The 21569-nt window shown below is 36.0% G+C and overlaps 5 protein-coding genes across 5 annotated transcripts; 3 read left to right on the top strand and 2 right to left on the bottom strand.

Annotated features, from left to right (window-relative positions):
* The first annotated feature begins 263 nt into the window (after window positions 1-263).
* On the top strand, window positions 264-6497 carry LOC132167654 (DNA-binding protein BIN4). Its single transcript, XM_059578668.1, has 13 exons — window positions 264-401; window positions 810-923; window positions 1690-1969; window positions 2205-2266; window positions 3707-3983; window positions 4180-4241; window positions 4325-4378; window positions 4877-4994; window positions 5355-5401; window positions 5576-5602; window positions 5817-5892; window positions 6052-6182; window positions 6311-6497. Exons 2-13 carry the CDS (start codon window positions 876-878, stop codon window positions 6413-6415), a joined length of 1287 nt encoding a protein of 428 aa, XP_059434651.1. The 5' UTR covers window positions 264-401; window positions 810-875; the 3' UTR covers window positions 6416-6497.
* Window positions 6498-6585: 88 nt separating this feature from the next.
* On the bottom strand, window positions 6586-8643 carry LOC132167655 (pathogenesis-related thaumatin-like protein 3.5). Its single transcript, XM_059578669.1, has 3 exons — window positions 8028-8643; window positions 7683-7953; window positions 6586-7559 (listed from the first exon to the last, which is right to left on the bottom strand). Exons 1-3 carry the CDS (start codon window positions 8512-8514, stop codon window positions 7427-7429), a joined length of 891 nt encoding a protein of 296 aa, XP_059434652.1. The 5' UTR covers window positions 8515-8643; the 3' UTR covers window positions 6586-7426.
* Window positions 8644-9991: 1348 nt separating this feature from the next.
* On the bottom strand, window positions 9992-13572 carry LOC132186264 (uncharacterized). The gene is made up of 2 exons (XM_059600153.1): window positions 13336-13572; window positions 9992-12512 (listed from the first exon to the last, which is right to left on the bottom strand). The coding sequence occupies exon 2, from the start codon at window positions 12439-12441 to the stop codon at window positions 12004-12006; it is 438 nt and encodes a 145-aa protein (XP_059456136.1). The 5' UTR covers window positions 12442-12512; window positions 13336-13572; the 3' UTR covers window positions 9992-12003.
* Window positions 13573-15014: 1442 nt separating this feature from the next.
* LOC132162918 (probable ribonuclease P/MRP protein subunit POP5) lies at window positions 15015-16942 on the top strand. The gene is made up of 4 exons (XM_059573130.1): window positions 15015-15318; window positions 15479-15669; window positions 15769-15906; window positions 16535-16942. Exons 2-4 carry the CDS (start codon window positions 15492-15494, stop codon window positions 16681-16683), a joined length of 465 nt encoding a protein of 154 aa, XP_059429113.1. The 5' UTR covers window positions 15015-15318; window positions 15479-15491; the 3' UTR covers window positions 16684-16942.
* Window positions 16943-19794: 2852 nt separating this feature from the next.
* On the top strand, window positions 19795-21122 carry LOC132167307 (uncharacterized). Its single transcript, XM_059578233.1, has 2 exons — window positions 19795-20103; window positions 20242-21122. Exons 1-2 carry the CDS (start codon window positions 19936-19938, stop codon window positions 20806-20808), a joined length of 735 nt encoding a protein of 244 aa, XP_059434216.1. The 5' UTR covers window positions 19795-19935; the 3' UTR covers window positions 20809-21122.
* Window positions 21123-21569: the final 447 nt, after the last annotated feature.

Below are 21569 nucleotides of genomic sequence, written 5' to 3'. Positions count from 1 at the left end.
ATAGAAACGATACATATTGATATGATAAAATTAACTATTTAATTTAAAAAGAATTATTAAGATTTGAAAATATATTTGATTTTTTTGTTTTTTTTTTTAATTTTTATAGAAAATATGATTCTATAGTCTATACGATATATTTTTTGGAATTTAGATTTAAGAAGTGTTTTTTATTTTGAGTTATTTATTAATAATTTTAAAAAGGGTTAAAAAGACAATCATGTCCCATCCCTGTCTCGGAATAGCATAACCCAAGCAAACAAACAATCTCGCGCCGAAGAAACTTGTCCCGCGTATTCCATTTCGCTCTTCACTCTTTGACTCTTCAGTCGCCAAAAGCCTCTGCCGTAGACAAAGCAAGGAGCTCTTTGATTCCTGCACAATCGGCCGCTGTATTTTCGGTAATACTTCCATCCCTCACTTCACAATGTATTTTTTGTTTTCTTTTGGATTTTCATGGTTCTCCGAAATTCGATGCCAGAATGTTTCCATTTCTGGAAGGTTAGGGCTTAGTTTTAGCGTGACAGTGGTATCGGCAACATTACCTAGATTCTCAACACGTTTTTCAGATCAATAAGCTGGTTCTAAGTTTACTTACTTTTATAATTTCAATTAAATTAAATTAAATCAGGGAGATTTCCCTTTTGTTTTATTTTTAATTTTGTTTTTTCTCCGTTATTTCAATTTTTTAGTCTTTAACTGTGGAAAAACCAATCAGTTATATATATCAGTAACTCCGGACTCGGTTATTGTACTAATCTTTCTTTGTATGTTTTTAGTTAATTAATTTGTTTATTTGCTTCAATTAGATTATATTGAAGCAGGCACGGAAAAGGATCGGATTATTTGGTTGTGGTTTGGCATAAAAGGCTAAAATGAGCAGCTCGAGGGAGGAATCTCCGGATTGGTTGCGTTCTTTCCAGGTATTGGAAGAATCTTCTTTTAGTCAGTACTTGTCACCGTATGTCATGGGTTCAATTCCATTTAGAATTTTATAGGGTAATAGTGAATTGGAATGATTAATTTGCGGAAGCCAATACATTTCTTGTTGTGCAACTTAAGGTTGGAGCCGTTTGTTTGTTTCTGAGCTTAAGGTGGAAAATTGAGAGTTTTCACGCAATATATGTATGAACTGGATGGTTGAGAAATGTCTGAATCTCTCTTTATTTTGTTTTGGTGAACTAATTGTTGTCAATTGATACATTGAAAGTGTCAGTTACGATTCAAATGTTGTGGTTGAAGACAATGTTGTGGTAGACGCTAGAGGGGTAGGTAGGCTCATTGGTCACGTTTTGATAATGCAGTAAATAAATTAAGAGCTACACCTTTAAAGATTTCTGGTGTAAGGTATTCTTGGCACATGTGTTTGTGCCTATATACATGTTTTTCTGGGTAGCTCTTGCAGAATGTCTCAAGTTGAAATTACTTGTTAGTTTTGGGTCTGATGCATCACGATCTTTCGTACTATCTTGCACCACATTATTATCCTTGATTCCTTTTATGTAATTGGATTATGTTCACTAATTGGTTGCCCTCGGGCTTGCTAAAATTGTAAGGTTGGGGATCATCAAATTGTTTGTTTTTGTCCATCTTCATGTTCGATCCTTGATAATGCAGTGATTACACCACCCTTTCACCTTCCTTCGCTTTTGTACGGGTGCTAATCGTAAATCTTGCTTCATTGACCAGGTGCCATCTCACTCAGTGCTGCCAGTATCATCTGATTCTCAGTCTTCACTAAAAGATAGTCCTTCAAGGGAGGACATAGTTGATATTGAGGAGCCATCTCCAAGTAAATCATCTAAAATTACCAAGAAAGGCAAGAATCAAGCTATAACTCTTGGTGAAAGTGGTGCAGGGTCTACATCCAACAAGCCATCAAAAGCAAAGTCTCCGAAAAAAAGGCTGAGAGTAGAAGACCAAACACCTCAGCAAAAGAAGAATACAGCCAACAAAAAGAGAAAAACAGGTATACTAGTATTTGGGATAACAATATGTGCATTTTTCTAGTGTTGAATTAAAACGTAGGCTTTAAAGAGACAAGTCACACACTATCTGATGATTTAAAAAGAAAACAATCAACTCATGGCTTTAAGCCTTTTGATAGTGATTGTTGCCTCCTTTTACATTATATTTTTTTAAGTTTTTGTACCTTGAATGTATTCCCTGGAAGTTCCATAACATGACTTCTAATAACGATACAGGGGAGGAGAGTGACAGGACTGTTGCCAAGGAAGTAACACTTGAGAAGAATATAGAGCCTCATGTAAGAATCATTACCTTGTCACTACTTCGTGTCTTTAATTTGGTGAATGAACTTTTGATTTATAGTAATTGTCAACGTTCTCCTTAAGTTTTCTGCATCAAGTGTCAAAAAATCATCATTTATAAATAGGCTGAGCTTGATCCTTATCATTTTTCTTTTAAATTTATTTTGGGGCCTATCTGATCAAGAAAAGAGCCAATTGCAATTTTTGTTTTCTTGAAGAAAATAATTTACAATAGAGCATGCCAATGTTTTAATTATTCAACCAACATAGCAATATTAATGTAAATAAAGTACTTGTGAGGAGGACATTTGTTTTCCCACTTTATCTGCTTGCGATCTTAAGCAATCCTGGACATGTTGGATGTTTTCAACAAATTTAAAACATATCTTGCGTTTATTCAATTATTAATTCAAATGAATCAACTTTTGTCTTTTTCCTATGGTAAATCTTAATGCATTTTGTCGTTCTTCCTAAAATCTAGGGTAGAGGTCTTGTCCTTGCAAGTCACAGGATTGAGGGTGTAAATAGTTTTTTGAAAGAGTTCCCATAAGTAAAACAAGCTGAATGGTACCGTAATGACAATCTATAAAATTGAACTGCAACTGTCAGTGGCCATTTTTTGTTTACTTTTTCATTACACTTGTTTTCTTTGATAATTAATATTTTATGATTTCATATAGTGTTCTTGAATGGCACTATCAAAAAAAAAAAGAATATGCCACTTTGTAGGAGAGCAATTTTAGAAAGGGAAATTTTATGGAATCATTCACGTGGTATATTCCTTGCTTACTTCAAAATTGTTTCACAAAGAGGGATCTTATCTGCATCCATATAGCTTGCAAGTGCACTAATATGATGCAGAAGTTTGAAAATTAGATACCTCCAGATTGCCTGCTAAGTAACAGCGCACTCTTTTTGCCATCTTATGTTGATATAGCTTGCATCTGCACTAATTTGAAGCAGATCAGACTAAATGCCTCTGGATTGTTTGTAAAGTAAGAGGGCACTTATTCTGTCACTTTCTTCACCATTCATTGTATCTATCCTTATATTACTAAATAAATTAAGGTAAATGTGATTTTATTACTTTTGGAAATGGACCTATCTATTGCTTGGAAAGGCACACTTATGTTGTATATTGTGATTTTAAGATCTATACGTATTACACTACTTTATATGGTGTGGTTAGTCCCTCCTTGGAACGCTGTTAGTATCCATCCATGCGTTCTACTTTTCCTCTGCAGGTAAACTCCCAGAAATTTAGTGGGCCACAGAGTTTTTAATGAACTGAAATTTCTAAAATGTTATATTTCTATGCACATCAGAAAGAGTAATGGTGTTATAACTTAATGGGGTTTAAGTTGATTTTAAGCATATGTCTAGCTTGCTTTTGTTTTGTTGTTTGCTGATGGCAAGACCGTAATTTATTTGTACAGGAACCCAATGATTCAGTTTGGATGTTATCATCAGATTCTGAGTCAGGTCGTGATAATAGCCCTGTAATGGAGGACAATATTCATCATGCAGAATCTTCTGACCGAAAAACATCTGAGTTCGAAGGGGGAGCAAAGGGTGATGATGTCGTTCTTATTGGCAGTGATTTAGAGTCTCCATCTAAGAAGGCTTCAAAAGAAAAATCGTCGAGGAAACGGCTGAAAGTAGAAAACACACCAGTCAAAGAGGAAAAAATAAATGAGAGCATGGAAAGAAAAGGTATGACGTGGGGTTTGTAACAAAGGTGTGAATTGTTTTAGCTGTAAAAATAATAAAATCTGTAATTAGTTTGAGAAGAGAGGCACTAATAGTGGTTAATATTAAACCTGTTCATAATGGATGACAAATCTCTCTCTCTCTCACAGGTACGTACTTTTTTTAAAGTTTTGACACTTGCTACTTGTTAATGGTATAGGAAATGTTGACAATGTGGAAGTTGCAGAGGAAGAAACATCTGACAAGCATATTGAACGTCATGTAAGAGTTATGATTAGTAGCTATAGTGCTGGCCCATCTGGTCATTGGCTTAATGAAATGCCTTGGCAATTTATACATTGCAGGCCTCCTCCTCAAGGTTGCCGTTGGTGCTCTCTGAGAAAGTCCACCGCTCAAAGGTATGATGACAGCTCATCTTGATTCTTTGCTTGGCAGTTTGATCCTAGCTTAGTAAGGTGTTGTTTCACAATGAATAATGACTATAATCAATGATTCAATGTCCTTATCGCTTTTTATGATACTTCGATTACTTGTAAAAAATAAAAATGTCGTTATTCTCTGGGGTCTTTTTTTTTTTTTTTTTTTTTGTAATACCTTATATAGCGGAGAAAAATATACAATGAGATTTAACTGTTGAAGTTTGAGAGGACAATAGTACTCGGAGAATTTACTTGGTCATTGCTGGTTAAAGCCTAGGTGGATCCACTATATGTATGCTGAAGCCAGCATAACCAGTGTGAATAAGACGATGGAGTTGTTCCCCTCCATCCCTTTGCAGCTTTCTGGCACAAGGTCTCTGCACAGTCATTATAGAGTATTGCTTCCCCCACCCCCAAAAAAAATAAAAATAAAATAAAATAAAAACAGTTATTGACCAAAATCTTTGTTTGTTGCAGGCACTCGTTGAATGTGAAGGGGATTCCATAGATTTGAGTGGTGATATGGGCGCTGTAGGACGAATAGTAATTTCAGATGCCCCATCAGGAAATCATGAAATGTATATAGATTTAAAAGGTTGGTTTTGTTCAAATCTGCTGGTCTCAGGTTATGCCGATCCATAGACCTGCTTCAATATTGTGTTGATATATGAATATAATAATCTATTTCTTTTTATAATAGAACCATGATATTGGTTGACCACTTTTCAGTGTCTATTAAAATTTTTCCTGGATAAAAAGCAAAAATGTCAAAGGCATTTGCGCCAAATTTAGAAGAAACCATTCCCTTTCTACTTGTGTTGTTATATGCCTTTGTTGTTTTCCTTTCTTTTTGTAGACCTTAATTTTGTTTAGACTAAGCAACATGGCTATTGTTTTGCATGTTCCATGCATAGCAGCTAACTTCTGTTTGGTTTAATTTTGGTTACTATTTCAGGAACCATATACAAAACAAGTATAGTTCCTTCCAGGACATTTTGCATTGTACGTCTTCAATCTCCATCTCAGATATTCACAGTGGACATCATGGTCTAAAAAATTGCTTTTAGTATAAATGTTTTTTGGAAACCAGAAATCTCTATCATGATGTACATAATAAACTAATTTCAAATTTTAATTCTGAAAAGTGACATTGCTGTCATACTGTCTTTTGTTCAGGTTAGCTTTGGTCAGTCAGAGGCAAAGGTGTGTCAATTCTTTGCTTAAGATCTCTCCTTCACTGGATGTATATACGTGGTAGATAAAAAGATTTGTTTGCCTTGCTATTCTTCTTTTCCCATCCTCATTGGCACTTATTCCCTGATTGTAGTATGGGTTGGAGATTGCTGTGAAATGTGTGTAGGTATAGTAGAAAGTATTGTCTGATTTATTGGCTCAATATTGTTTATTTCTTGATCAGATAGAGGCTATCATGAATGACTTCATTCAGCTTAAACCACAGTCTAACGTATATGAAGCTGAAACTATGGTTGAAGGTTGGAGTTTTTTCTTTTCTTTCTTTTTTCCCCCCAAGGTTTTTCATTGGTGTTTATGTGTCAATATTTGACTTTAATTTTGTTTATTTGTTTATTTGTTTATTTTTTAAAATTTCCAAACATTGCTCTTCCTTAGCATCCATCATTTTGTTTGAGTAGGGACACTAGAAGGTTTCTCATTTGATTCAGAAGATGAAGCTGACAAGATGCCTAAAGCCATTTCTCATCAAAATGAAGACGCTGAAGAACAGACTAATGGGAAAACCAAAGGGAAAGCTGAGAAAACATCAGTATGTTTCCGAACCTTCTTCAGTACTTCAGAGAGCATCTTGATTCAATTGAGCTACACTGCTTTTGTTTTTATAGATTAATTATATCACATTGCATGTATGCTGTTTTGATGGGAGTCTGGATGCAGGGAATTGCACGGAAGAGAAGTAAAACTGCGGGAGGAAAGCCACAAGCACCAAAGAGAGTAAGAAAGAAAAATCAAGTTTCAAAGAAAGCCAAAACCAAGAAATAAGAGAACAAAATGCATGTTTACAATTGCTAGTACACGCCATTAAATATATACCACTTGTGACCAAATATTTTTTTTTCTTATAGTTGACAGGAGTAAGAGTAGCATTACTTTGTATTACTTTCAGTGACAGATGGTAGTATAGCAATGATCATTGGTGCTTAAATTCTTGAAAGCTAAGGCCCATTTGGTTTCAGCATAAAATATTTTTGGCCAAAAATGTGGCTATTTTTCGATGTTTGTTTACAACTGAAAGTGATTCTAAAACATCTTTCGGCGTTTGGCTGGAATGAAAAATCACCAAATATTTTATGTATTTTCATATAATCTGAAGAGCTACAAGGAAGAGAGACGACATAGTGGAGCTATGGAGGAAGAGAGCGAGAATATAAGGGCGAGATTAAGATTCAATGCAATTGTTTGTCCATATTGCTTACAAGTTGGGCAGCCAGTTGTGAGAGTGCTCTTGTGGAGCTCAAGACTTTTGGGCAGGTAGGTCTTATAAAGGGTTCTCTCACAATTTGCTTGCTCAGGGGCGTGGGGAGTGGCGAAAAATGGTTTATGCAGATGAGAAGTGTAAACCATTTTACGCCTTGTAAAGATTATTTTTCTTGGTCAATTGGAAACATTTTCAAGTTGACTAATATTTTACAATGCATCAAACACTAAAAAAGAGATAAAAGCTTTTCTACACAAAACAAATGGGGCTTGAAGGAGTATGAATCACAAGGAATACAGAATTTTTTTTCTTTTTTGATTTGTTTTTCTAATTTCTTTCTTGAACCATTATACTTATGTCTCTTTATCACCCTCTCAACCCGAATATCCAATGGTAAACATTTTAAACTGCTCTCAATCCCTTTACAAAAAGAAATCTTGTGGTTCTAATTTTCTTGATCCTCTTCGCAGTCGCCTTTGCCTGATTCAGTCAATATTTCCTTTCAAAGGGACGAGAGTGAGTTTCTTTTGTAGAATCCTTGTATGCTGCCATGGCTGTAATGTAATCGTGCATGTTCAGAAGAATAAGCTTAAGGTGAGTAGGAGGAGTGGCAGTGGAAGGGGTAGGACTATGTTTGACGAAGAAACCATTCCAGCGTCTTCTCCATTGCTCTGCTTTCGAGTTGGAGTTGTCTCTGATTTTCTCATGCTGCGTCACAAATTATTCTCATATTTCAGGTTCTGTGGTGGGAGGACTTGTGTATCTGCTGCTGTAAATAGAGAAAATAATATGAAGCAGTGGAATTTATTAGGAGGAGAGGAGAAAAGGTACCCATTAACACTAGGGCAGAAAACAATGGCGTAATCGTTGGCCTTGCAGGTGAAGGTGCTGGTGCCATCATCAAAAGCATAGCTATAAGCCCTTGGACAAGCCCTCTTAAAAATGGTCGAATAGAATGACGGTTGGCATGTCGTCGGGTTGGCAAACTCTCCGCTGCAGCAGTACTGGTCCAACCGGAATGCTTCACATGCACTCTTGCATGCAACCACCCCTCCTCCTCCCTCTTCACCCCCGCCCACCACCTGAAGCTCCTTTGGGCAACCTGTTTCATTTCAAAGTTGCAATTTAGAGGGGTTGCTTGTGCACCGGTTGAGTGATAGTAAATAATACTCTTACCCATATTGTTGATATCCGAAATGCAGCCGGTGGCGTTACATGCTCCATACACCCCATCGGGTGCAGCAATGAGTGGCAAATTGTAGCCATCTACAATGCTGACATCATAGAAATCTAGCCCATTGCCTGCTCCAAGGGTTATCTCAAAGAGGGATGTTGGTGGAGTGGCACCAGTGCCATCACATTCTAGCCTTCCTCCACAGTCACCTGTTTGACATTTGCCAGCTCCCAAGTCATCAAATGTGCAGCCTGTCCTTGCCCATATTCGTCCTGACCATCCCGGAGTAGATGGAATTCTAACACTTTGGCCGGAGTCCAACTGGAATCCGGTTGTTGGAAGTTGAGGCGTGCCTGCCCCCGCAAGCGTGCCGGGCCATATCGTATGTGGGCAGTTGTTTGTTATGGTGAATGTGCTAGAGTAGGAGCAAGTGAAGAAAAAAGGATTGACAACAAGAAATAGACCAAGGAACATCCTGGATGTCACCATTGGTTGTTGAGGATTCTTGTTGGTTCTGTTAGTTGTCCTATCTTCAGGTTAATGGGAATGGGGGGTGAGAGAGCTACAGAGAAGGGCCAATTCCTTTATTTGTAATTTGAAGAATCTGCTAGGAGGGGAGGAATTGTGTGCCATAACAATACAGAGACAAAAGGGTTACGTTGCTTTGATGAAATTCTCAGCCGCAAGATGAACTTTTTGGGTTGAGTATTTCTTAAATCTTGGATGGCCTCATTAAGAAGCAATTCCTTTCTTTAGCCATTGTATGGGGCACATAATACACGATGAAAGCTAAATGATCTCTCTCACAAATTCCCTTTCACGGATCAATTGGGCAGCTCAGATTCGATCCACGTAAGGATTCTTCCTGTTCAAAGAAACAATATTAAAGGAGAATTTTCTTTTAAAGAAACAAGGTAATTCACTTTCTATCCTCCTAAATATAAAGGAAAGTATCAAATCTAGTTTCAGCCTAATGGGTAGAGCTATTGCCAGAGAATCAGATGGAAAGAGGGATACTTGCAGTGAGGTTAGTATGAAACCAACCAACAGTTCTCAGTTCTCACCTTCACTAAAACTCATTCGCTATAGCGTATTATTTGCATTATGAGGTAAAATGAGAGCATAAAATAATACTACTCTTTACATCAATTTCACATAACCTTTTTCTTAAAAAAAAAAAAAAAACTTACTTGAAATACACCATGTCAAAGTAGTGTAAAATGAGTGAAAAATAACATTATTACAAATCATTGTGGAACATTTCTTATTTAAGTAACATATAATAATATGCTCTTCCACATAGTTGGTAATGAAAATTACTATTAGATATTACATGTACTTTAATTTATTATTTCATTCAAGAAAAATGATATACACACTCTTAAGTACATACTCTTTAACGTGACACTAAAAATTATTATTAAATTTTAAATCTAATAATAATTTTTAGTACTCCGTCAAATAGTGCACTACACTTTTGTAAGAGAAAATGTGTATAACATTTCTCTTCAACTAATTATGATTTTGGCTGTCACATCTAAGGGCCCATTTACCAAATTATAAAATCGTGAAAAAATTCTGTTTGATTTTAACATGTTTTACCAAACGCTTATACAATTTTAAAAAGTGATAATTTCAAAAACGTAATTTTTATAATCGCAATTATTAAAATTGCACTCCCAAATGAGCTCTATGAGTGAGCATTTGAAAGTGTTACACTAATCTTCTTAAAAATCTACTTAAGCAGCAGCAGCAGAAACTGAGGCCAATTTCATGTTGGTTATTGAGAAATACAACCAAAAAGTGGCCCCTGCTGCTTGTGGTTTCATCTATCAGAAATAATTGTCTTCTTCCCAGTACTATGATCCATCTTTAGTAACCAAAAAGAAAACTATGATTAATTCTCCCAACTAACAGGAATTGGGCATAAATCAATTACATTCCGTTGAGATTCTTGAGAACAATATTGAATCCACCCACCAAGGGGAGACAAATATACCTTATTGAATCCAAAACGTAAAGAGTTACAAATCATTGTGTTTCCTAATAAATTAACAATGAGCAGAGGAAGCCTCAATGGTACAATATCAAATAGAATGGATCCCATACTGTCCTTGGAAAACCACACTGCTTGTTTCCTAATAAATTAACAATGAGCAGAGGAAGCTCCTTTGCACAAAATGGTTCACAATTGGCTTCTTAACCAGTAGACTGTAGATTTACTAGGGCTTGACCAGAAATAGCCATGTGACTAAATACCAGGGTGGATATCGCTGTAGGGATGGATTCCAAAATGGTCTTAGCCTGGTTCACAATGTTGGAGTAAAAACTACCATTAACAATTGCTTACTCTTCCGCGATTCGGCTAAAAAGAAGGTCCTTTGCCAGCTAAATCCCAATAACTTAAAGAAAACCCAGCCATGAATGATTTCTCCTACCCAGCAAATCTATCAACCACAAATTCTGAGCAGAGGGCTGCTAACCACAATAGAGGTGGCCAACCAGGAGGATGAAGCACATATGGCTTAAGCGAGCTACTTCACACCCCTTGGATGGAGCACCAGTCATACCAATGCCCACAATTGGCTTAAGGTAATGACAAAAATATATCCTTGCTCCCAAGTAGTCCAAAGAGAAGAAGAAGGCTGCAGGCAGCTTCTCAGAATCACCAAAAAGTATGGCCAGCATCAGTCAGCCTATCCAGACTCCGGCATAAACACTTTCACCATCAAACCAAGAAAGAGGAATATCACAGATAGACAAGTCCATGAATAGCCAAGCAAAAGGTCTTCAGTGAGTCCACTTTCTCAACATGGATGTATGAAGAGAGACGTATAAGGAGGGGACTGAGGAAGTTACTCAGCAGTGGGCATTCTTCCATATTGCTATGTGTGTCATCAGCAAATATAAAGTTGGCCGTAAGTTCATTAGACTGAACTGACCAGGTTTCTATAGTATACTCCCTCAAACAACCCCAATGCTTGAAACAGCCAGGAATGATACCATTTCTTCAGTTCATCAGCATTACCCGGTGCATCTTTGTCTCCATCAGGAAAAACAGCAGAATTACCTACATGACAATGGAATAATCATCATAAGTCAGAAACTTCATATTATCACTCTTACTTGTAAAACATAAGATTTCATTCATTCAAGCAACAAGCATTTTTAAACTCTCCTGTATAGCACACTTGAAACCTGCAAAAATAACAATCACTTCAGGAGTCCATATATAAATTTAAACTGGTGAAAAGCAAAATATGATAAAAAGAATGATGAAAATGAAATACAGGCATAAAACCAGATCATTCCTTTTAACCTGTAAAGCTGGGCAAAATAAGGCAATATAACCAAGTAAGTTTTCTGTCAGACAATAATAAAAAAATTCCATAAATTCCATCCCAATGTCATGAGATAGGGGGATAAACAAAAATGAATTACTAGTATCAATAAGTTGAAACAAGGGTAACCAAGTAGCTGAATATGTACATATGACTACATAATTTGCCTTTCTACAATAGAATTAGCTAAAAGTTACAGAGTCACCACAAATTAATCATAGAAACGTGGGAAAATGAAAAGATCAAATTTAAGTACACTGCTACAATCAATACTGCAATGTTGAACCCAAATCACAATTCAAGTCTTACAAAAGACCTGAAACCACCCTCTAGCTATCATAGTTCTGCTCAGACCAGCAAAGAAAGAAACAGATTTCAACTCAAGCTTCATTAACAAGTGAACAGAGCCTGTTTAACATCCCCATCTGATAGTGAAACTAGTGAAAGAGCTAAATTGCATTAATCATACTAGTAGAAATATATAGCGTTCCTACAGACAGGTAGGACTCATCAGGCCCACCATTATGCTACGCAAATTAGGTTCTATTATCCATAATTGTTCCATGAAAAATAAGGAAAAATTTCAAAGGACATAAGTAAGAAAGATGATAGTAGTCTTTTCAGTTATATTATAAATCTAGCTCATATCCATGCCATCTCCAACTTGGCTGCAGATTGGACTGACCGCAGAGAAAGATCTCTCGAAAGGAGAAGGATTGAACTGTGCATCCCGTCTTCGCTTAAAAGCACAGCTATCATTGGGGGAATTCTCTGCCTCAGGCTTCCTTCGGACACCTCTCACAGCCTGTTCCTCTGCTGGTGTAAGAGGGAAAATTTGCCTGCTTGCTCTGCAAAGGGAGCTATGGTTGTCATACAGGATTCTCTGGTTACAGTTTTTGTCACATATGTGAGTCAGTCCTGTTAGTTTGCAGCGGTACATATTTCCACAAACATGTTCATTTTCACATTTCCAGTCGCATTTGTGAACAGGAATTGCCCCATCTCGGCCTAGTATAGTTGACAGATAAATAACGTTTGCAGGTGCCGCTACCATGGATTTGCCATATCCCTCCATTGCTTCTGCAAATCAACTTCTTAAGTTCAAACTTTATAGACTCCGAACTCCAAACCTCTGGGCTGAAAGCCCTGCAGAGCCCAACACAATGTAGTAAATTTCATCAATTTCCCACTCCAAAGAGATGACAATACGATAATGCCTAGCTCTCAGAATTGTTAAACGATTTCCTTCATAATTATGTCGGATAAATATCTAAAAGAACTAAAATCTATCTATCGAGACCTTACTCTATCATTCAAATCATAAAAAATGTAAGGTAAACCAAAATGTCCGCGATTCTACATCTTTATATCATACAATAATCTCCGCTTGAGAACAAGACAGCTTCTTTAAAACATTTCCCCCATAATCCATATTGTTTTCTTGTTCCTTGGAACCAAAGGGTGCCTCAAATTGGCTAATATAGGCAGAGGCCAATAAATTATATACAAGAACTAAAGGAAAAAAGCACATGGGGTTGTACAAAAAGGGAAATTTTCCAACATTAATACAGTAGAACTGACAAATGTTTAACTTCTGGGTCTTTCCTCCTCCATCAGTAAATTTTACTCTTTCTATCTCTCTTTTCAGGTAAGTAAATACCACAGAATCACAGAAACAGTAATTTCAGTAACAGATCTGAACTACCACCAACTGAAACCCCCTTTCCAAATAGTAAACACAAGAAATATTGACAAGAACCAATCAAATACACTGAAAATGATACATGGGTCTTCAGTTTCACGAATATGGCATAAAACCTAGGACTTTTTCTTCCCAAAAAAAACGGACACCAAATTATAAACACACCCACTAACACAAAGATACCGTTTTTAACATACCCATAATAGCCAGAAGACAAAAAAAAATAATAATCTTTAAAAGGAAAAAAATAAAAATAAAAAAACTCACTTTGTTGTCGTCCCAAAAATGAAGCAGCCAAGCCTCCGCACAACCTGTCGACAAAAAAAGAACAAGAAAAAAAGCCACAACAACCTCTCTCTCACTCTCTCTCTCTCTACACAGTGCCTAGGGTTAAGTTAGCTAATGGGGAGAGAAAAAAACGTAGAAAAAAGAAGGGGAGTGGGTTGGGTATTTATAAATATTAAGGAGACGACCCAGAGTGGGTGGGGTTGACGTCCAAGTTAGGAGAAAGTGAGTTAGATAAGACACAGAAGATGGAGAGACAGAGACAGGTGGAAAATGCAAATGAAATGCAAGTGAAATTCAGGGTAAATGAAGGTTTTGGTTTTTTTTTTTTTTTTTTTTTTACGTAAACAAATATCCTATGAAAGTGGGATAATATGCGGAGCCAACGTCTGTGACGGACTTCCAAAGTTCATACCTATCCCTTTTCTCCGTCACGACTCACGTGTTCCGCAACGTCTCTCTCTCTCTCTCTCTCTCTTTCGCCTAGTCTCTAGCCCTTCTTTAATGGCTCGTTCTTTGATGGGAACGTAGACTTTACAGGCGTATCACGGATTGACGCGTCGCTAACTACCACCGTCTTTCTGGGGTACCGTAACGTTTACTTTGTTTCTTCGTCGTTTAGTGGGTTACGAAGAGGGTTTCTGGTTTTGTGCCTCATACGGACTTGAGCCCCTTTGGGCTTAATGCTTCAAGACTACTTGGACCCATCGGGCCCATAGCAACTTTCAAGTCTTGGTACAGCATTTTCGTGCCACAATTGAAAATAATTTTTTTACAAATTGCATCATTTTAAAAAGTGACATAAAAATACGTCTTATGAAGTATAAATCACTAATTTGAATATGTGAAAAAGAAAAGTGACATATATTTTTAAGTATGTGAATTACATTTTATTTAATGGTATTAATAAGAAAACATTGTGTTTTCACATATTTAAACAACATATGTTACTTTTTTAGAGGCTGTATTAAAAGAAATTTTTATTTAGTATAAAAAAAAATGTGCAATTTTTTTTTGAAAAAAAAAGCATTTTTAATTAAATTTGTGTTAAAATTATAAATTCAAGAAGTCATTTCATGATCAAGTCTTTTCTCATCATTCTTTTTTAAGAAGAGAAATGATTTAATTTCTTTCTCAATCTTTCTTGCATCATGACTCCACATATTTAATAGTAATTTTAAAAATTATAAGAATGAGATAAGAACGTGAAAAAATGTATAACACATCTCTTTTAAAAGTAAGCGTTTTTTTATTACATGTTCACGTAAAAAATGGGAGATAATAAATTTAAACTAGTGACATTCGTTTCATAAAACGTGATTATCAGCTGATTGAGTTATCCATTGAGAACTTAAAAATAAGCCATTAGACTTATAAGATCTTCGGTTATTTTAATTTAATAGATAATTTTCAAAAAAAAAAAAAAATTGAAAAAGAGAGAGAGAGAGAAAGACGGAAAATACAAAACGGCATTTATTGTAAAAAAAATAGCATTAGAGGTGAGAGGATCCTTCTCCTTGGATTTGGGGGTTGCTCCTATCGTTTAAAATTGCGGTTCTGTGACGGAATCCCACGTCATACCTAACCATTTTGTCCCTCACGTGTCCAACAGCCCCCCTCTCTCTCGTCTATTCTCTGGCCTTTTTTTTAAGGGCTTGTTCTCCGATGGGAACGTAGACTGTACTGGCGTATCATGGATTGACACGTCGCGAACGACACCGTCTTTGGGCCGTACTCTACACGAATAGTTGGAGCCCAAGAAAACTTTCAAGTCCTGGTCCAACGTTTTTGTACGACGTCGTTCATAGCCAAAAAGATTTGCTGGTTAGCTCCCTTCTGTTTCATGAATTCAATGATTAGGGTTAGGGTTTTCCGGCGAAACAATTACAGTGGAGAACGACGTCGTTGCGCCAATCGGATCCATTCCATTCCAGATTTTCACCGCTTTTTTTAGCGATCAATTTGGTAATTTTCTCATTGTTTCTAATTATTTTTCCGTTTTCAGAAATTTTTCAATTTTCACAGCCAAAGCTAAGGTTTTTGTGTTCCCTCTATTTCTAGATCGTATTCTTGTTGTGAAAATTCAATTGCTTTGATCTTACAAGTTGGGTGTGTTGTACGGTAGGTAAAGAACGATCATGGTGGGATTCAAGAACAGGTACATGGTTGTGGAAGTTTTCTTGGATCCCAATAGAGACCTTGTGGGAGACGATCCCATTATCATAACCCAATTCAATGTCTCAAAGGCAATCAAAGACAGCATTCTTGTGAACTTTGGAGAGTGTGGTCTTGCTTCGTCGCTTGGGTCGTTCCAAGGTAAAGTACCCATGTCGCAAGCTTTTGTTTTTCTTTGAATACAGTTTCTTGCCATGCCTTTCAATGTATCTGTGAAGTTTGTGGTGTGTTTTTGTGTAGTAAAGTATGTGAATCCCATTACGAAGGTTTGCATTATTAGAGCCTCAAGGGAGGAGTACCAAAAGGTTTGGTCTTCGATTACCATGGTTAGGAGTATTGGAAATTGCCCTGTGCTATTCAACTTATTGGACCTAAGTGGTAAGTCAAATAAATCCCAGATGGAAACTCTAAGGGCATGTTGATGTTCTAATGCTCATGTATATGTGTGTATACCTATATCTATATCTATATCTATATAACAGCCCTCATAGATGCTAGCAATCATGGTTGATCCTTTTCAATATACTTAAGTATAATTTCTGCAGATTTAAATTTACAAGAAAAAGAAATTAAGAAGTTTTAGTTTTTATGTTACTAGGACATTCGCCAACATTGTTTTTATCATTATTGACTTTTGAAGAATTTGTGAAGAGATTCCTATTTAAATGTACAAATTGTGTGAGTGGTACTGCAATAGACTGCATAAGCTATCCTTATTACCTTGCAATTGAAATTTATTTATTCAAGCACCACACTTATAATTGTCACGATGAGACATAATTTTGGATAATGAGCACAATGTTTTTCTTAATATTCATGAGAAGATCTTTTATAGATTGAATGATTACGTGTTGAGTATATCATATTTTGCATTACTCAGTAACTTATATCGCTTCACTGCTGCCTTCACAAAGAAGCAAACCTAATTTAATATATTTGCATACTGAACTTTTCCATCATCTATCAAAAATGAACTTTTAATAACAAATCCTGTTCTTTGTACTAGGAAGCATAAAGGCTTGTAAAAACGCAGCCTTGAAGTGCGATGAGCTGAAATTTGAACAGTACAAACTTATAGTTGGGGCTCGTCTCTCAGCTGATGCTACTCAGCAGATGCAAAACTGTCTTGATAAGATCAAAGTTTTGGAGCACTAAAGTACTGCCTCTGTGGTGACCTACGGCTCGATCATAGTTGTATGATAGTTTGTGCCTTTTGATCTCAATTTGCTTTCTCTTTCTGACTATGTAAATCTTTCTCTCAATTATTGTCTATTGAGTACTATTTGGAAGATGGTTGCAAATTTGATATTTGATTGGGCTAACCTAGTACAGACATCTGATTGAATCAACTTTATATACCAACTTAGTACGTCATGGAATTAACCATTTTTAGATGCATTTTTCAGTTCAAGTTGTTTATCAGATTATGAGGATTCCAATTTCCTTTTCTGGCTATATGAATGGAAGAGTCTGGAAATACAGTGTCTCAGTTCTATTTTGTGTTGAGTATGGCTACAACAGCTCTATCTTTTTTCTTAACAAGCCAGGCAGATAGCAAATACTCACTTTTGTCCTCATTTGCACAATTATAATCTTCTTTCACTGTAAACTTTGGATCCCAACAAATATTCTTCTCTAATGGGAAGACTTGCTTCTTTTCCTGTAAGAATGGAGTCAATTAAAAGGAGGTTGAACATGCCAGAGGGGAAATGGACCACAGTCCACAGATCTTCTCTTTCTAAAATGTTACTTGTTGAAGATCATCTCATTTTCTTTATGTTTGAATCATGATTTTGAGTTGGTTAGCCTTATTCCTATTCCTGAGTGACTTAACTTATGGTTTTGTTGGCAACAAGACCCACAAGAAAAACCTTTTTCACCTTTCTTTTCAATAGTCCCTATTAAATGGTCTATCTGGACTAGTAGAAATAAAAGTTGTGTATGACCATTAGGCTTCTTCCTTGACTGTTCTGATAGCTTGCACGCTTGCAGCTAGTGCTGTAGATTGCAACCGGCAGATATATGGACCTTGTATTTTAGGCTGCATTCCACTAACATCCTTCTTTCGGCGGCTGAATTTATTTGTTATTTCCGCAGCCTTTTATGTCAAGATCATCATCCTTTAAAATACTCTCTTTTTCAAGGACCCTTGAAGTGGGTGGATGGTTGTAGGATCGATCCTCCTTTAAACAATCTTTGAAGTGGGTTGCTGGAAAGTGCCAATTAGAAGTGGATTACATGTGTTTTTAAAAGAAAATAAGAATTGAATAATATAGCTTTAAATTTAAATCTTAATTTTTGTTTCTCAGCGCACTCATTGGTAAAATGTTTCAAATTTCAATTGGAAAAATCCTTTAATCTAAGAATCACATGCTCGGTTAAATATAGAGCATTAAAAATGCAAGCAGAAATAACATATATTTTGAAAATATATCAATTTAGTAAACTGGATTGGAAAATGTTGTTTCACTCCAATTTAAAAAGAAAATATTGTGAAGCTCACAACTGCGGATTTAATAATATGTAGCAAGAAAAAACTATGCATTTAATACATTTAGGCCTCGTTTGGTTTGCGGAATAGACCTTTGGATTAGACTAGCTAATACTAGGTATAACTAGTCATTTATTTGGTAATACTTTATTCCTAGGAATAATCTATTCTCATGAGACTACTAATCACATACACAGAGGGCTAGCTAAGCTACTCAAAAACCTTTCATGTGGGACTAAATTAATCGTACAAATTGCCATAAAAAACCACACTTATAGGATTAAATTTCGTTCTCTGATTCTTCTATATTTCGTTTTCTCTCTCTCTCTCTCTCTCTCTCTTTCTATCTCTATGTTTCTCTTTTTTCTGTCTCTATATTTTGTTCTCTCTCTTTTCTCTCTGATTCTTCTGGTACAGTTTTTTCTGCAATTGCAAACGAATTTTTTTTTTCTTTGTGTTGTCTCCCTTCTCTGTACCGTCTCTCTTCTCTTAACCATTTCTCAATTTTTTTTTTTTAATTTCTTTTGATTCTCTGTACTGTTTCTCTCTGATTCTCTTCTCTCCATCTCTCTGTTTTTTTTTTTTTTGTACCTTTTTTTTTTAATTATGTTTCTCCGTCTCTCTTCTCTGTACCGTTTCTCGGTTTATTTATTTATTTTTATTTCTTTGACAGAAAAACATAATCTGCAAGGTTTTTATAAAAATACAAATATATAATCTATTTTTTGATTGAGAAATGCTTCAGTACAATCTAATGCCCACATTTGGCCCATTTTTAGTGACATGGCAAATTGACAATCACATGAAAGGGAAGATTGAAATTTGAAGTTTGAATTTCAATCTTATCTCCCTCACTAAATATGAGCCAAATGTCGGCATTATATTGCATTGTAGCATATCTCTTTTTGATTTCTTTTGATTATCTGTACATTCTCTAACTATATATATATTTTTTTATTTCAAGATTGTACATGACATAATTAAAAAAACAAAAGAAATTATAGTAAAGTTGTTTATGTTTCAAAAAAAAAATGAAAATCCTTAGTAATATAAATTGTATTTGTATTATAAGGGTATTTTAGGAAATTTGGTCACAATATGATTTCATTCACCAATATATTGTATTGTACCAAACGAAGAAATATGATTAGCTAGTTTATTTCAGCATTACAACCAAATAAATGAATAGGAATAGCTAATTTGTTCCACTCTTCTATTCTCAATAGTAACTAATCATTTTCTAATGTACTAGACATTTCGCGAACCAAACAAAATGTTCATTATATGCCTATCATTTCTTAAAAATATAATTATGTACATAAAAAAGAATAAAAAATAATAATAAAAAAAAATAAAAAAATAAAAAAACTTCTCTAGCCATGGACTAGTTGGGTAGACCCACGATGGTTTTTTTTTTTTTTTTTTTTTTTTAAATATCTCTAGTATTAGGATTTAATAAAATTTAACAAGAGAGCCTAAATAAAAGGGCTTGATAGTTTGAAGAGGTCAATTGCAACTTTTTAAAAGTTGATGGCATTACAATTTAGCCATATATTAAAACTTTTAAAATATAGTGAATGAGTTTTTTGTTTTTTTGTTTGAAAAAAATATTCTGATATCTCATAAATGTTCAAATGAGTCGTTTGTTTATAATTTTGTTTTTAAGAAGAAAAAAGAAAAGAAAAAGGCTTTAATAAAGAAAGCAAATTGATTTTTTACGGGTGTTTCTTATAAAACCCCTCGTTTTCCCAAATTACTTCGTCCACAAACACAACACCCGTATCACACTTGGCCTCTCTTCTCTCTCTGTCTTCCATCGCCAGCGGCCGCATTCAAGAACAAACAAAAGGGTTGTTATACAGAGAGACGAAGGAGAACCCACCCATATATATATATGATACGTAGTTTTGTGATTTATGCTAATGGAGAAAAAAGTTCTTGATTACGTTTTAGTCCCTTCGGGCCTTTTTGTGATGGTGACGTACCACCTATGGCTTCTCTATCGAATCCTGAAGCACCCCAACAGGACTGTCATCGGCATCAATGCCGTCAATCGCCGGTTCTGGGTCCGGGCTATGATGGAGGTAAATTCTTCTCCTTTTACCACGGATTCAAATCTTTGTTGTGGGGTTCCCATTTGTTACATGCATGCATGACAGATCATGATGGTAATGATGATGAATGCGTGTATGATGTTTGATGTATTTATGGTGGGTTTGCAGGACGTGTCGAAGACTGGCGTTCTGGCTGTGCAGACACTTCGAAACAATATAATGGCATCGACCCTTTTGGCTTCCACGGCTATAATGCTTAGCTCTGTAATTGCCGTCTTGATGACGAGCGGCAGCTGGGACAAATCGGCACTTCTTGTGTTGGGAGACACAAGCCAGCTCGGCTTCTCCATAAAATTCTTCTCCATATTGGTTTGCTTCTTGGTTGCTTTCATGTTTAATGTGCAGTCTATAAGGTGCTACAGCCATGCAAGCATCCTCATCAACGTGCCCTTCAAGAAGATGTCATCGGATCACCATTACCGACATCTCTCAGCAGAGTATGTTGCCAGCATGGTGAACAGGGGAAGCTATTTCTGGTCTGTAGGCCTGCGTGCCTTCTACTTTTCTTTCCCTCTCTTCTTGTGGATCTTTGGGCCCATCCCCATGTTCTTGTCCTGCTTAGTCCTCGTTTTCTTGCTCCATTTCCTCGATGCCACATTAGAATCTGGCTGGGCTGCTGCTGTTTCTGATGTTGACCTCCACAATGACTACGAGCTTGGGGCAGGAGAACCTTGAAATTCGTCTTACTTGTCCGAATTACTATCGATTTGAAAGATTTTAAATAAATTTTAGGTTGCTCGGACAGGTGAGTTTCGTATAGGATCTCTCACATTATCGGTATATAGGGTAGCGTATGGCATGTAATAGCTAGCAACAAGATTAGATGAAAAGAAAAAGAGTATGGGAAGAGAATACAAGCAATTTCAGTTCAACTCAAGTTGAATTGAGTTGCACATCAAGTTGTTACATATAACTTGTATCTCAAACAAGCGTACCATTTTGGCATGCTGTGTTAATTTAGTGTTTCTTTATAATATGTTCGATTATGCAGGCAATCAGCTTTTCATTTGGACTTTTGCAATAAAAAGGAAGTCCTGTGAGGCAAATGAAAGGACAAATGAAAGAACCTATTTTAATTAATCCCTCTCCCATTTTATTCTGGATGAAAATCTTCACTCCCTTTATTTTTATTTTTTTCTTTTTCTTTTCCCGAGCAAATCCTCTCTCCCATTTTATTCTTGATTCCAAGGGAACATTCTCTTGCAACTATTTGCAGAAGGGAAATATATAAATATGTATATACCATATGAGTCAGTATCATGCCCTAGCCACGTAAAACGCACTTCCAAGTTGAGTCTTTATAATATGATAATGAACCTATAAATTAAGTTGAAAACCTTGCTCAAATTACTAGTGTAATTTTCATTTTTCCGTGCTTAGTGAAAGAATTCCTACCAATACGGACTAGGACTAGTATATGGTGGCAATGGTGCATC

The sequence above is a fragment of the Corylus avellana genome, chromosome ca1 (assembly GCF_901000735.1).
Source record: "Corylus avellana chromosome ca1, CavTom2PMs-1.0".
In the NCBI taxonomy this organism is placed as follows: Eukaryota; Viridiplantae; Streptophyta; class Magnoliopsida; order Fagales; family Betulaceae; genus Corylus; species Corylus avellana.
This window is presented reverse-complemented; position numbering and strand designations above follow the sequence as displayed.

Coding starts and splice junctions, on each gene's coding strand:
- LOC132167654 (XM_059578668.1), top strand. CDS start 876: ATGAGCAGCTCGAGGGAGGAATCTCCGGATTGGTTGCGTTCTTTCCAG. Junction 5,603..5,816: donor TTGGTCAGTCAGAGGCAAAG/GTGTGTCAATTC, acceptor TTTCTTGATCAG/ATAGAGGCTATCATGAATGA. Junction 5,893..6,051: donor AGCTGAAACTATGGTTGAAG/GTTGGAGTTTTT, acceptor TTGTTTGAGTAG/GGACACTAGAAGGTTTCTCA.
- LOC132167655 (XM_059578669.1), bottom strand. CDS start 8,514: ATGGTGACATCCAGGATGTTCCTTGGTCTATTTCTTGTTGTCAATCCT. Junction 7,954..8,027: donor TTCGGATATCAACAATATGG/GTAAGAGTATTA, acceptor GAAATGAAACAG/GTTGCCCAAAGGAGCTTCAG. Junction 7,560..7,682: donor TTCTGCCCTAGTGTTAATGG/GTACCTTTTCTC, acceptor TTTGTGACGCAG/CATGAGAAAATCAGAGACAA.
- LOC132186264 (XM_059600153.1), bottom strand. CDS start 12,441: ATGGAGGGATATGGCAAATCCATGGTAGCGGCACCTGCAAACGTTATT.
- LOC132162918 (XM_059573130.1), top strand. CDS start 15,492: ATGGTGGGATTCAAGAACAGGTACATGGTTGTGGAAGTTTTCTTGGAT. Junction 15,670..15,768: donor GTCGCTTGGGTCGTTCCAAG/GTAAAGTACCCA, acceptor GTTTTTGTGTAG/TAAAGTATGTGAATCCCATT. Junction 15,907..16,534: donor CAACTTATTGGACCTAAGTG/GTAAGTCAAATA, acceptor TCTTTGTACTAG/GAAGCATAAAGGCTTGTAAA.
- LOC132167307 (XM_059578233.1), top strand. CDS start 19,936: ATGCTAATGGAGAAAAAAGTTCTTGATTACGTTTTAGTCCCTTCGGGC. Junction 20,104..20,241: donor GGGTCCGGGCTATGATGGAG/GTAAATTCTTCT, acceptor GTGGGTTTGCAG/GACGTGTCGAAGACTGGCGT.